Below are 14366 nucleotides of genomic sequence, written 5' to 3'. Positions count from 1 at the left end.
CCTAGTCTCTTGTGACAGAGTGTTCCACCAAATATTTATAACAAATAAAGGCTTGACATATCCCACTTTGCATGTCATGAGTCTTATCTCATATATTAGTTTCACCTTTTAAGTTGAATTATTGAAATAAATGAACTTTGCCACAATATTCTAATTTTCTGAGTTTCACCTGTATACCTGTAAGAATACGGTTTTGTTTTGTTTTTTGCTCAGTAAGAGGTAGAATTTATCAATCTGTTTCAAAACATCACTTTAGGCGCATTGCAAATATAATTTATGATCCGTGGTAGTGTACAAGCAAAAATAGAGGTGCATAGGGTGTTCGGGGAGGGGTATTATCCTTCTGGGGTAGTTTACCCACCATCCTGCTGATGACTCAATATTTTTGAGTCCCCAAAGAGAGGCTTCTGCAGATGGACATAATTCTAGGAACCTCAGGGATGGAACCTCAGGTATAGCCTGGGTGGGCTCATCAAGCAAGCACTCAGGTTTCTCCTGCTTCCCCGCTAGTCAAAATGTGTTTGTGGCAGCCCTGAAGTGGCATTTCACTGGAATTGAAGAGCTGCAAAGCAAGTAGGAGAACATTGGGTTCGGGGCGATTATCATTTGGGAAAAGTGAAAGGAAGAAGGCATGGATTTCTTCGCATGCATCACAACCCTATCCACACCTGCTAGAAAAAAAAGCCCCACTTTGTTCAATGGGACTGAACCCCAAGGTAACTGTGTAATTTATTGTAAAGGACTGCAGCCTCAAATGGAGATTGAAAATGATCACCGTGAGCCTCAATAACCGACAGGCTGAGGTAGGTAGGTTGGTGGGTCGGGAAATGCAAGTTTGCTGATCCTATGCAAGAGATCCTACGCTCATTCCAAATTTACATTTTAGAGTGGGCGGGGGAACCATTTCCTCTTTTCAATAGAAGCTCTTTGCCCTCCAGCATTTGCTAAATCGGTAGTAAGAAAGCACCATTGTTGGTGAAAGGGGTAATGCATGGAAAGTCCTGGAAGTACAGTCGACCTTTCAAAGACCCTGGTGCATGTTCCCCCCTCTTTTTTGTTTCACCAGTGGTTTTCCCCCATCTCTCCTAGGGAGAGCGGGAAGTCCCGGAAGCGCCATTCGGTTTGTGTGCCTGCGCAGGGAGAGAAGTTCACGCCTATCCTGATCTGCGAGATAAGGCAGGTGAGCGGATGCATGGGCGGATGCGCCGAAAATGGTGGAGGGAGGCTTCAGTTCGAAGTGGAGCCACTGGGTTTGCAGCCCAGAGCCTGCCATGGCTTTAAAGGCTTGCTCGGCAAAGGTTTCTAGCACGTGGCCGATTGCAGCCTTATTCTACTATCGCAGCGCAGTGGCGCTTAGAAGTGGGTTAGATTGGCGAAGCATGCAGTCAGTCTTTGGGGCTCATATCCTTTCTTCTATTATGCTTTTTGCTGTCCTTTGGTGTGATGTCGCTTAAGCTACGACTATAATATATTCGAGTTTACCCGGGAGTAAACGTCGACTACTTTCTGGGCAAACACGTGTAGAATTATTGTCCATCACAGAGGCTCAATAAATCCAGGAACTAGAAAGTTTGGCTTTAAAGCGTTTGCAGAATAAAGCCATTAGCTGCTGTTGGTGAAAAAAGTCTCCAGTCCCATTTGGCTGTTTCTGAGTAAGGTGCACTGAATTAACACCGGTGCTTTCCATTTTCCCGCCTTCGGCGCCAGCGCATGCGCTTCTGTCTCCTTTATTGAGATTTCCTTCCTCTCCACCCTCCGATTTTTGCAAGGCGGTTGAGGAGCGGAGGCGGAGACCGCGGCGGTGGCAACGCGCCTGCGCGCAACACTGTTTGCTTTCCTCCGCGTCGTCACTTCCTCGGTTGGACCCTAGGGGAGAAAAGACTCGAAAAGCACCCCTCTTCCGGTCGGTCCGTGTTTTAAATAGCTGCCATGTGAGGGGCGGAGGAGGTTACTTGCTGCGTGTGCCCTCCCCCCTCTTCCGTTTGTGATCCGGAAGTGTCGGCTGCCTTTGTTGTTGTTTTCAGCCTGACCCTCAAACTCCAGCAACTAGTTATGCGCCTGCGCAGCTGCCCGAGAGCGGAAGAGTAGGAGAACAGCGAAGACGGGCAGAGAGGGCGGTGGGTGGGGAGCTGGGAGGTCAGGAGAGGCGAAGTCGGCAGTTATTATGCTGCGCCGGATCCTGGCCTTACTCGCTCATCCTTGTTTTCTCCCCAGCAGCGGCCCCGGAACCGTCAGGAGCGGCAACATGTTCTACGCGGTGCGGAAGGGCCGGAGGACTGGCGTGTATCGCACCTGGTAAGCGAAGTCACACCTGGAGTGGCCAGTCTCTCTCCTCCCCCTTCTCCCTAGGGCTAAAAAGCTTCGTATTCTTCCCAGTCTGGAAGGGACCCCGAGGGTCATTGCTCCACCTCCCTCCCCTGCAGGACTTTTTTTCTTTTTAGTAAAAAAAAAAATTGTATTAATTTTTTTTCTTGATTTACAAGAGCGTGTGCGTTGTCTCTCAATAATATTAATTAATAACAGATGTAACCGATCTGTCGAAAGTACAGAGAGAATCAAATTTATGCAGTAATAATAATAATTTTTATTTATACCCTGCGCTCCCCAGCCAAGGCTGGGCTCAGGGCGGCTAACAAGCAATAATAAAAACAAGTTGAATGAATACAACTTAAAAACAAGATTAAAATACAACATTAAAATATTGAAATGCAGTCTCGTCACAGGAGGAGAAAGGAAAAGCGGTACCTCTGGATGCAGACGGGATCCGTTCTGGAGCCCCGTTCGCATCCTGAAGTAAACGTAGCACACAACTGCGGGGGTCGTGTTTCGCCGCTTCTGTGCATGCACATGACATCATTTTGAGCGTATGCGCGAGTGGCGGAACCCAGAAGTAACGCGCCCTGTTACTTCCGGGTCGCCGCAGAGTGCAACCCAAAAATACTTAACTTGAAGCTACTTCAACCCGAGGTATGACTGTGCCTATATCTGTGTTGAATAGTTGCCCAACGCAGGACTCGAACCTACAACCCTGAGATTAAAAGAGTCTTGTTCTCTACCCGCTGAGCCTGTACCAAAGAGCTCAAGGCAGCAAACATCATCTCTCACTCCCCCTTTTTTAATTAAAAAAGAACCCATTCTCCTAACAACACTGTCAGGTGGTGGTACTGAGAGCAGGTGTCTGGCTGCGGGCGAACTTCATAACTGTGTGCAGGTTTTAACCCAAATCTTCCTCACACTAGCTCAGTGCTCTTAGTTCAGTGGGGCTTTGCATTTAAATTACTTGAAAAACAACAAAAAAATGGTTAGATTTATGTAATGTTTCCAGGCCCCAAAGTGGTTCGCATAGCCTACCCCGACCTTTCTCCTTTGAAGGGCTAAAACTATGGTGGATTATTGAGGTTGGGAAGCTTTCCTTCCAAGAATTGTGTGAGGATTGCCCTTCAGCTGATATAGGGGAAAGCTTTGTGTCCCCCGATTTGCTCTAATAGAAGAGTAGGTGGCATTGGAGATATAATAATAATAATAATTAATAATAATAGCTTTATGTTTTTATAGGGAGGAATGTAAAGAACAAGTTGACAAATATAAATATGCTAGCTTCAAGAAGTTTTCAACAGAGGAAGATGCTTGGGACTTCGTAAATGATGGATCAACAGGTACATTTTGTCATTCAAGTGGTAAGCACCCTGTAAAGGGTTGGTGCTTGGCAGAAATTTTAAGAGTAGCCTTCTGGTAATTAGTGTGGGCGTGCTAAATGCTTCCCGCAGAAAGCTTGCTATACTTGTCACTGGTCGGCTGTATTTCTAGATGGCACAGACTGAGTTCTCAGTTCTGGGGGATTTTTTATGTAGGCTAATTGCTCCACCGAAGATTTAGGATCTGGCTTGGTTTTAAGTGAAAGTGGTGGATTTGCATTAATAGCGGTGAGAAGTTACAGCTGAAAGAAGGGAAAGTCTAGACCCCTTGCATATCTCATTTTGCAGTAGATCAGAGATGGGGAGAATATGGCTTTCCAGATGTTGGACTACAACTCAAACCATCTCTGTCATGTCTGGGCTGATGCAAGTTTGAGTCCATCAACATCTGAAAGGCAACAGATAAGGGGCCTGAAAGACCTTGTAATTAAAATAATTCCTTTGCTTTATGAGAGTGTTCAAGATTTTTAGATAGTGTACTGCTTGACTAACTATTGAAGATGGTTACATTCCTGTGGGCTACTTTAGAAAGCTGGGAAATGAAGATTACATTCCGTTGCTTACTTCCTTGGGAATGGGTCCTGCTGAACTCAGTGGGGCTTACTTTTGAGGAAGCATGTAAGATCAAATTGCAGTTTCGATAAACCTACAGTTGCATTGGAGCTTGGTCCACGTGACTTTTGTATGCAGATCATCTAGCACAAGAAGAACTTGTACTGGCAATTGCTTTGTCACATAATACAATGTGTTCCCTTTAAACTAGGCACACCGGCAGGGGATGCAGGACATGCAGCTGCATCACCACCTAATGACCCAGCGGTTGTTACTGAAGGTGCTCCTCATACTTGTCTTGGTGTTTGTAGTGCTGTAGCAGATGCATAATGCGCCAGGCTGCACACCCCTGTGCTTTCGTTCTGGAGCTTGTCTAATGTGCCTTGCATTACTAAACTGCAACCTGACTGTCTCTCATTCTTGCTCAGTGTGGTATTTGCCAGAAAGAGAGACGGAGTGTTTCAGTGCCACCGCTGGATTGCTTTCGCCCAGGATACTGGTTTAGTGCTTCCACATATTTCTGTTGGTGGCTGAATGCCATGGACTGAGTGCTTGGAGAAGGCATAGAAAGAGTTGGGAGTATAAAAATAAGCAAGTGCTTCAGATAGGTCAGGACAAATTACAGATTCATGAAAATATCCCCCAGGTTTTGTTGTAGGTTTTGGATAAAAAAACTTACTTGATTATGGCGATTTGTTAGACTTGTTAGTCATTTGGTCCTCAGAGGTCTCCAAGCAACTTAACACAAGATACATTACACCAAACAATGGAAGAGTTACATTATGTGTCACTTGGTTGAGAATCCAAAGTATCAAGTGAGCCCAAATAGGGCATTCCTTTCTGGTACATTTGAGAAGCTCACACACTTGTTGCCTATCTGTATAGTAGGCAATACAGATCTACATAAGCCACTCACAACTTGTAACATGTACCTAATATGTGGAAAAACTACCATGTCCTAATTGTTTTGTAGTAGAGACAGCTAAGTAGTCCTAGAAATTGCCAGTGGATTTCCACGAGCTCATCTTTTGTGTGGATCTGTGCTGCTCTCCATTTAATCGCTGAAAGCATACTTCTACAAGTTAGCACTGCTCACTCTTTAGCCTTGTAGTATATCCCTTATTGTGTCTGTCTCTGTGTGTGGTTATGCATTTTTCTGCAGTCCTGCTCACCGTTAATTTATGAGTTAATTTCTAATTACTTTAGAGGGACTTCATTTATGTGATTGTGGGTGTATAAGGTTCTTGAACATGAATATTATACTTTCAATGTGATTTTTTATTTTTTGCATTTCATTTCTTCTACGGTTTCGATAATGCAGCTTATGAAAGACCAAGAAATAATAGGTTCAGGGGTAAGAAGACAACATCGTGGTCAGATTATAGTTCATACAAGAAACCATATGAACAGCCCTCAGAGAACCAACGTGAGAGAAAGCGTGTAAAATATACCGAAGTACCTTACACACCTCCAGAACGCAAAGATGAATTCTCATATATGGGTAAGTGCCTTTATTGTAGCAGGTGACTAAACAACGTCGTTTCCTTAAAATTTTTAAATAGACCTTTTAAGCTGTTGTTATTTATTAAAATTTTACACCATCCTCTATCCAGTTCACAACATAAAAAAATATAAGATAACAAACCCCAAAATAGCTAAGAAAAACAAGAGCAAAAAGAAACCCAATAGCCCTCTTCTCCACCCACCCCCCCATTGGAAGTTCTTTGCATATAGATTTAATATGCAAAAGAGCTTTGCAGTCTTCTTACTCTTGGAAATGCACAAGTCACTCCTATTGAAATTGACTTAGCTGCTGCCTAGTGAGTTATGACACAATCCAAACCCTCTTTGATGGGGGGATAGGTAGAGGTGTCCCTGTCGACATGCAAGCAGAAGTGCCACTAGTGGGTTTCATATCAGCGGTAGCCAGTAGAAATTGCTGGAACGTGTATTCCAAGGGAAGGATTTCACCTGCCCAGGATCCCTTGGGACCTGAGTTGGCCCCACTGTTGTCACATGATGGCTTTGGGCCCACTTGCTGGTGCAGTGATTTGCTTCCCCAACCCCCATCACCTTCCACTCCTACTGTTGTGTGAAGCAAGTTTGTGGATTCAGCAGTGGCCCCAGCACTAAACCAGAGTAGTCCAGGTTTTGAACTGCACCACTAGTGGCTGTACAGAGTTTGGAGTCCAGGTCTTAACACATTGACCGATAACAATTTTTACATTGAGAGCTTTTCCAGTACAGTCGAACCTCTGTTTATGTAACCCTCTGGTTACATAAACTTTGGCATGCACATGCGGCAAGCCCGGAAGTATTTTACCAGGTTTCGCCCTGCGCACATGTGCAGAAGTGATCCTCAGGTTGCGGAAACCTCGGGATCCGACCGGACCTCCGGAACGGATCCCACCCACAACCAGAGGTACCGCTGCACTGAATTGGGGATATATGAATGCCTCCGTTTAAAGAAGAGACAGCTACTTCACAGTTCAAAGTAATGTACCAGACATTCTGTGTGGAGCTCTTAAATAGTTCACATAGGATTTTATATTTGATTATATCCAATTTATCCTCTGCTTAAGCTACTGCAGATTTCTGCACTATATATAATAATTCACAAACTTGTGTAATAGGTTCTAGTAGATGATGACCCTTAGTATAATAAAGCACTTTATATCTCCTGGTAAATAGATGAAATAACTCTTTGATGGAGTCATGGGAGACAAATGTTTTAAAACTTGTGGTTTTTATCTTTCGTTTTATTCTGTGAACCTCCCTGAGATCTTGTGATGAAGAGCAGTATATAAACCGAATAAATAACAATAATGTTAATGTGACATACAGCTATTTTGGTAGTTCACCATCTTTTTCTGAATACTGTAATTCAAAACAAACTGGCTCAGTTGTGCTGTGTCCCTTGAAAGCCAGTCTGCATTGGGAGCAGCACATGGCTTCTTTGTATGGTGGTTTTTTTTTTACCCATTGTTCTAAAATATGTCCTGTGTGTATTTTTGAGGGAACCTCAATAAGACTTCAATTTGGCAGTTGTATGTTGGGTTGTCCTGATCACCTTTCTTAAATATCAGTACTTGTTGTCCATCCAGCTGGCAATATTCCTTCTGAATTAATTGTCCCATTTGCATTTTTAGGAGATTATGCAGTTGTTTATACTGATGGGTGTTGCTCAAGTAATGGGCGCCATAAAGCACGTGCTGGAACTGGTGTCTATTGGGGACCCGATCATCCTTTGTAAGTAAGAAATAAATGGTCCAATAACTTACTATAAAAACCATTCTAATGGCACTTTTTTTGCGGTGATCCCTATTGTTTGAATCTGGACGCGGTATTTTGCCGTCCTTCCACTAATACTATTTTAAGAAGAAAACGTTGGCTAGAGGGTGGACCCACTTCTCTTGATCCAGTCTTCTGGCTCTTGTGAAGAGTTGCAGGTTCCTGGCCCCATCCACTCGGCCAGGTGAAACCAGTCCAAGCATAGTTTCATTGGCTGCAGACTAGGCTGTAAGAAGAAGAAAAAGTGTGCATGGCATCTGTCCACTGCTTTCCTAACCAAAGAGGAGTCTGAGTCAGCCTCATGGTGCCGTCTCGATATATCCCTTTTCTTCTGTCTTGAAGGAGTTCATGCTGCTTCAGACGGATAAAGTGGCTGCCTCCTTGCCCACCAAAGCAAATGTCCAGAAACCAGACTGGTAGGAAGTCACATTATGGAGGCTAGCACAGTGTTGTCCAAAATAGCTGCTGAGATGTCCCTGGCAGAAGCAATTAATGCCAGGAGCATCTGTCAGAATTTGCTTCCAAAGCCCTCAGTATAATGTGTCTTCCTATCCAGCTGAAGATCTTCAGGGCTTGTGATATGTAGAGGGAAAGTATGGCCTCTGTCGTTTGTCCAGGTGGATGGTCGGAGTTGGAGCAATTTGTTGTCTACCAATCCTGTCCTTTCCTTGGTCACATTTGAAGGAAATGGCTTGTTTGACGAATGTGTGGACCAAAGGAAAGTAGCGACTGCATCATCATCATCATCATCATCATCATCATAAATAATAGGTGGTCATCCTCCCAGGGGATTTCTCTAAATCATTCAGAACCAAGAGCACTAGCCATTCATCACATCTTGCACTGGCAGCCTTGAAAGCATGAGAAGCCCTTCAAACCTTCCAGTTGCTCTTGGGGGAAATGTGAGATCTGGTAGTGGCCCACTTCCAGACACTTTAAAATGGCAAGGATTGGATTTCCATTCCCAGGAGGTGCTTCTGTCCAAGTTTCGGCCTTTCTACTTCATCCCTCAATGCCATAGTTCCTCAGCCCATCTCACTCAACAGGGCTTCCTAACCCTTGGATGGGTTTTTGGCAGGGGCTGTTGGGACAGAAGGGCCACAGCCTTCCTCTGGCATTTATTTTAATCCAATATGAGCAATTCAGGTAGAAACAAACATGGCATAGCGCTAAATTTGAAAATCTGTGGTTTGAAGGAATAACAACATTGGTTTTCCTATTCTTATAAACCTGCAGACTGCCTTTCAGGTCACAGATGTATTTTGATCCCTATATTAGCCTTGAAATGCTTCATGCCTGAGAAAAATTACTTGAATGTTGTATGTATTTTGTACTCCTACAGAAATAGTAGTGAAAGACTTCCTGGGCGGCAGACTAATCAAAGGGCTGAAATACATGTAAGTTGAATGGAACACAAAATTGGCACAATTGAGTGCTTGAGCCTTTTAGTTTTAATGGAAATGCCCTTCTGTTTCAAGGGGGGAACTGCATGGATATATATAGAGAGAGTGTTTGGAGAAATTGAAAGTACAATTTAAAAAGTTAACTCATAAATCCTAACAAGAAATTGCATGATTGATAGGCTAGTGCCACATAATAATTATGTAGCTATTATGAAAATTCATAAAACCTAGTTAAGTAATTGGCCATGGCTCCCCCCCCCCCAATTGTCTTTAACATAATTTGCATCAACTTCTGGACGAACAGTGCTAGAATTGGATTACGTTGCTTTTGTGTTACAATTTTGAAACTTGGCATCAGTATTGATGGTTCAACTTCCTTTCTGCTGAGTTGTGTATTCTAAATGTTTTCCGTAGGCAGCTTGCAAAGCAATAGAGCAAGCCAAGAGTCAAAATATCAATAAACTGGCAATCTATACTGACAGCAAGTTCACCATCGAAGGTAAGTCATTGTGTATTGGGAGTAAGTAATAAGGCAAGAAGCATGTGAAATGGCCTTCTGAACGGAAAATAAGTTTGTGCAGGGCATGGGACTTGCTGTTTTGATTATTTACCAGACGCTTCTAGCACCTTTCTGGGAGACCAGAGTTCTAGTCCCACTTGGCCATGAAACTCAGAGTGACCTTGGGCCAGTCACATTCTCTTGTTCTAACCTACCTCACAGCATTGCGTGGATAAAATGGAGAGTGAGAGGAGAACTATGTGTACAATCCTGAGCTCTTTGGTGAAAAGGTGGGCTAGAAATAATGAACGTTCCAATGATCAAGACCTAGGAATTTAGCATGTAATATATAATGAATGTTTGCTTTTGATGTTTAAGCAGATCCTGGTGATAAGCAGGCATGCGAATGAGCGTTGGGTGTTTTTCTATTAAAAGCTCGTGGCTTGGGAAGGGTTTACATTGAAAGCTAACAAATGCTGCTCTCCGGAGAATACTTAATCAATAATAGCATTGTGGCCAAAGGAAGCTGTTCTCCATACACTGTTTCTTTTCCACCCAACCCCCAGTCCCAAGATTTACCAGCCAACATTGCCTTTCTGGATTTATCCTCTTTCAACTTGGATGCATTTGTTCCCAAGCTAGGGATTGGCATTTCCTATGTTTAAAACCTGCATTGGCAGGGATCCAACAAACCTGATAGATAAATAAATACCCATATACAGTGGTACCTTGGGTTAAGAACTTAATTCGTTCTGGAGGTCTGTTCTTAACCTGAAACACCACTTTAGCTAATGGGGCCTGCCACTGCGCCACTGTTGCACGATTTCTGTTCTCATCCTGAAGCAAAGTTCTTAACCCAAGGCAATATTTCTGGGTTAGCGGAGTCTGTAACCTGAAGCATATGTAACCTGAAGTGTCTGTAACCCGGGGTACCACTGTATACCCAGAAGGTGACTTCCTTCTCAAAAGCAAAGGTTAGAAGTGAATTGATAACTGTAGAATCCACATCTGGTTTTAACTTTTCATTTTGAGAGAGACCTGAACATCTGCAGATGTTACCTGCTATCTACGCTTGGAAGTGGGTCCCTGTCCACAAATGACCCCTTCAAGATCTGGACTTCAGCTTCTACTTTTGGCAGGCAAGACCAGCTATAAGCTGACCGGTGCTTAAAATGGTGGGCCCCAAGTCAAATTGAATATGCATGACTTACAATGGGCTGCAAATTTATCACAGCAAGCATTCAGTGCCTGCCTAGACCTAGCTTGGATTCACCACCATGTGCACTTCTTTGAACAGCACAACTGGATGCCATTTTGCAGATGTGCGGTAGAATCCGAGGACAATTTCAGCAGTCCTTTAAAAAAGTCACGATACAACAGATGCCTCTTCTTACATAGGTATGACAAGCTGGGTTAAAAACTGGAAGAAGAATGACTGGAAAACATACAAAGGAACAGATGTAACAAACAGAGAGGACTTTGAAAGGCTTGCTAATCTTTCGGAAGGCATGGATATCCAGTGGGTAAGTTATGAGGTTTGAAAAGGCAGACTTCGTAAATATCAAGTGCATACTATTAAAAACGAATGTTAACAAAATAATGCAAGTAATTCTGTTTAGTAATGGAAATGTGCAAGTGTTTGGTACCAGTCCAGCGGAAGGCCTGTGTTTTGTTATGTTTTGAATCAGAAAACAGCATTTTCTTTTGACCCGTGTATTTTTTTCCACCAGTTTTTTAGGGAAAATTGAAATACAATGTTGCTTTCTAACCCTTTGCGAGTGGGGTGGGGGGCTGGAAATAAAAGAATTGAGTACAGTGGTGCCCCGCAAGACGAAATTAATTCGTTCCGCAATTTTTGTCGTCTAGCGAATTTTTCGTCTTGCGAAGCACGAAATCCCATAGGAATGCATTGAAAATCAATTAATGTGTTCCTATGGTCAAAAAAAGTCCAAACAAAGCCAAATTTGGTACAACAACAGTTTATTAACTGCTCTTTAAAGTCACACATACTGTAAAGAGCAGTTCAAAAATTTAAGGGAAAATAAATTAACTTTATAAACAAAACATGTCTTTGTTTTTAGTCAAAGAAAAAAAGTCGCGAGACGTTTTCGTCTTGCGAAGCAAGCCCATAGGGGAAATTCGTCTTGCGAGGCAAATCGCAAACGGAAAAACCTTTCGTCTAGCGAGTTTTTTGTATTGCGAGGCATTCGTCTTGCGGGGCACCACTGTATTGGCATTTTTTTTAAAGAGTCATTTTTGGCACTTTGAACTGAAAGCTGTCTCGTGAGATGTGGAGGGTTTGGAGATAGTCATAAAATGAAGATGGTTGTACAGTTGTAGTAACTGGTTCAATTTACTGTTAACAGAAACACGTTCCAGGTCATTCTGGCTTTGCTGGAAATGAAGCGGCTGATCGACTAGCAAAAAAAGGAGCTGGAAAGTCCTTGTCCTAGAATGTGTTAGAAATATTCATTGACTTTGGGGGCAGAGCAACAGCATTTCTGACTGACAGGCTGCGATTGTGATGGATAAATGTGAGTTTTACTGACTTGTATCCAATTTCTTGATACTGAGAAGCCTCAAGTTTGGATACTTAGGATTATTCGAAAGACGGCAAGAGATATTTGAACAAAATGCTTGTTTGATGCATTCTGGTTACGACACTGCAGAATTTTACGTAAGGCGTTGCCAGAGCATGTCATTTGTTTCACAGTTGTACATTCAAGAGTTGTGTTTTATATAAAAAATAATAATAAAAGTTTTTGTTTTTCATCTTGGCATCTCAACTGCGATAGATAATAACAACAAACACCAAAATCATGGATTACAACAGCACGTGCCAAATACACATCAGTAGCAACTGCAGGACAGTATACTCAAATCAGCCCAAAAAACTGCTCCAATTCATACTTCAATCCACATGCGGGGAGCCTGTTATTAACCAAGTTGTTGGTGGGTGGGTCCAGAAGCAAAAATGGGAAGAGCAGCAAATCTATATTTCTGACTTTTTAAGATAGGTAGTTGTTTCTGCACAGAATCCACCAGGCAACCCTGGCATTGTTGGAGATACACTCCAGTCACAGAAACACTGGAGGAGGGTAAAGTAGGTTTGGTGGGGTATGCCGTACAGAGAGAGTCCCAAGGGCCTGATAAGAAAGGGCTGGGGGTCACATTTTGACCTATGCCAACAGAGGATGCGGTGATCCTGCTCCCCCAGTTCCCTGTGGCCATGGAAGATTTGCTCGCGGGTTACCACCCAGCACAAACTGGGGATTAGGGATGGTAAATAAATATCCTTCTAGACTTAGCAGACCGCTGCTGGTTTAAAAGCCCCCCCCCCCCCCCGGAAATTCAAGGGCACCAACTGGATCCCAGCAACTGTGTTGTGGCCATTGCTTATTTAGCTGTGTGCCTCTCCAAATGGATTGACAATAATAGTGCAGAGAAATGCATTCCAAGTCTTGCTTTTTTTTTTCCTGCCTGGATGCCATGCGATTTGACTTTGACAGTTTTCATGGTTCTCTGAGATTATTAATGACCTCTCCTGACCAGTCCTCTCTTCATATTCCCCTTCATCTATCAGAGAGCATGGTGCTGTTGATCTGTCTCTCCTTGAACTGGCAAGGCAGAAGTCATTTGCCAATCTCCCTGGGAGGTGATGGCTCAGAATACACAGCAGATGTTTTATTCCGTGACTCTTCTCCCTCCTAGAGCTTCTTCCCGTCTGCTGAGGTTATTGCTTATTTTACCAGGAGGAGGAGATGTTGTATTGTCATCAAGAAACCTGGAACCACGAGAAACACTGTGATTCGTGGATGACTTCAGTGGTCTAATTTCTGCATATTTACAAGGTTATTTTATTTGGGCGATGCAAAACAAGAAACAACCCACAAAGTTTGGGTTTTTTTTCTATTCCTGATACACTTTAATTTCTTTTTCTTAAAATAATTAGACGACACTACCATAAAAATGGAGGACAGAAATTGTAAACGTCGATAATAAATACAGGCTGATAAAAAGAAATTGACGTTGCAAAGGCCCGTTTGTTTTTAGATGTCTAAAAGAGGCCTGGAATGATTTGTGCCAACCAAACATCTACTGGCAGAAGGAAGGGGATGTTTCGCCAGTTTTAGTCACCAGCTTCTATGTTCCAGCTAATGTCACACAGGCTTAAGGGGCATGGTATTGTGTTTTGACTTGCCCCATAGAATGTAATGCACTCAAAGCTCAACCCAACCTCTAAAAGGCAGGCACTTTAGAAGTGGCTGGAGTTCTCTGCAGCTTGCTCTCATTGTTTATGGCCCATTAGTGCAGCCTCCCTGGTTTAAGGCTATTTTACAATCACTGCAGGCAGTGCAAAAGATGGCTTCAAATTAGAAATGGATCTGAACAAGGGAGGAAAAGGTTGGATATATGCCTGGCATAGGCAAACTCAGCCCTCCAGATGTTTTGGGACTACAACTCCCATCACCCTTGACCACTGGCCCTGTTAGCTAGGGGTGATGGGAGTTGTAGTCCCAAAACATCTGGAGGGCCAAATTTGCCTGTGCCTGATATGCATCTTAGAGAACGGCTACAAAGTCTGGAGGTTGTCCTGCAATCATAACCATGTCTACTCTGATGTCCTACTGAATTCAATGAAGCTTATTCCCAGATCGTAGCAGTTAGGATCGCAGCCTTGGTCAAGATCTGAGGCTGTAGTCCTGTGCATGTTACCGCAGTGAACAGGCTGGGTCTTGCTTCCAAGTAAGGTCCAGTCGTGACCGACTCTGGAGTTGCGGCGCTCATCTCGCTTTATTGGCCGAGGGATCCAGCGTTTGTCCGCAGACAGCTTCCGGGTCATGTGGCCAGCATGACTAAGCCGCTTCTGGCGAACCAGAGCAGTGCACAGAAACACTGTTTACCTTCCCGCTGGAGCGGTACCTA

The 14366-nt window shown here is 43.4% G+C and overlaps 1 protein-coding gene across 7 annotated transcripts; it reads left to right on the top strand.

Moving 5' to 3' along the window:
* The first annotated feature begins 976 nt into the window (after nucleotides 1–976).
* On the top strand, nucleotides 977–12212 carry RNASEH1 (ribonuclease H1). 7 transcript variants are annotated; one of them, XM_083495696.1, is made up of 10 exons: nucleotides 977–1176; nucleotides 2215–2295; nucleotides 3556–3656; nucleotides 4459–4527; nucleotides 5569–5748; nucleotides 7397–7496; nucleotides 8881–8935; nucleotides 9356–9440; nucleotides 10839–10963; nucleotides 11807–12212. In XM_083495696.1, the coding sequence occupies exons 1-10, from the start codon at nucleotides 992–994 to the stop codon at nucleotides 11891–11893; spliced, it is 1068 nt and encodes a 355-aa protein (XP_083351822.1). In that variant the 5' UTR covers nucleotides 977–991; the 3' UTR covers nucleotides 11894–12212. The 7 variants fall into 7 exon arrangements, with proteins under 7 accessions (XP_083351822.1, XP_083351821.1, XP_083351825.1 ...); XM_083495695.1 differs by having other exon boundaries at nucleotides 3556–3677; XM_083495700.1 differs by having other exon boundaries at nucleotides 1081–1180; nucleotides 3556–3677.
* Nucleotides 12213–14366: the final 2154 nt, after the last annotated feature.

This window comes from Podarcis liolepis, assembly GCF_965112155.1.
Source record: "Podarcis liolepis genome assembly, chromosome: 3".
Taxonomy (NCBI): Eukaryota; Metazoa; Chordata; class Lepidosauria; order Squamata; family Lacertidae; genus Podarcis; species Podarcis liolepis.
The sequence above is the reverse complement of the archived record's forward strand: the minus strand, read 5'-3'. Positions and strand labels throughout refer to the sequence as shown.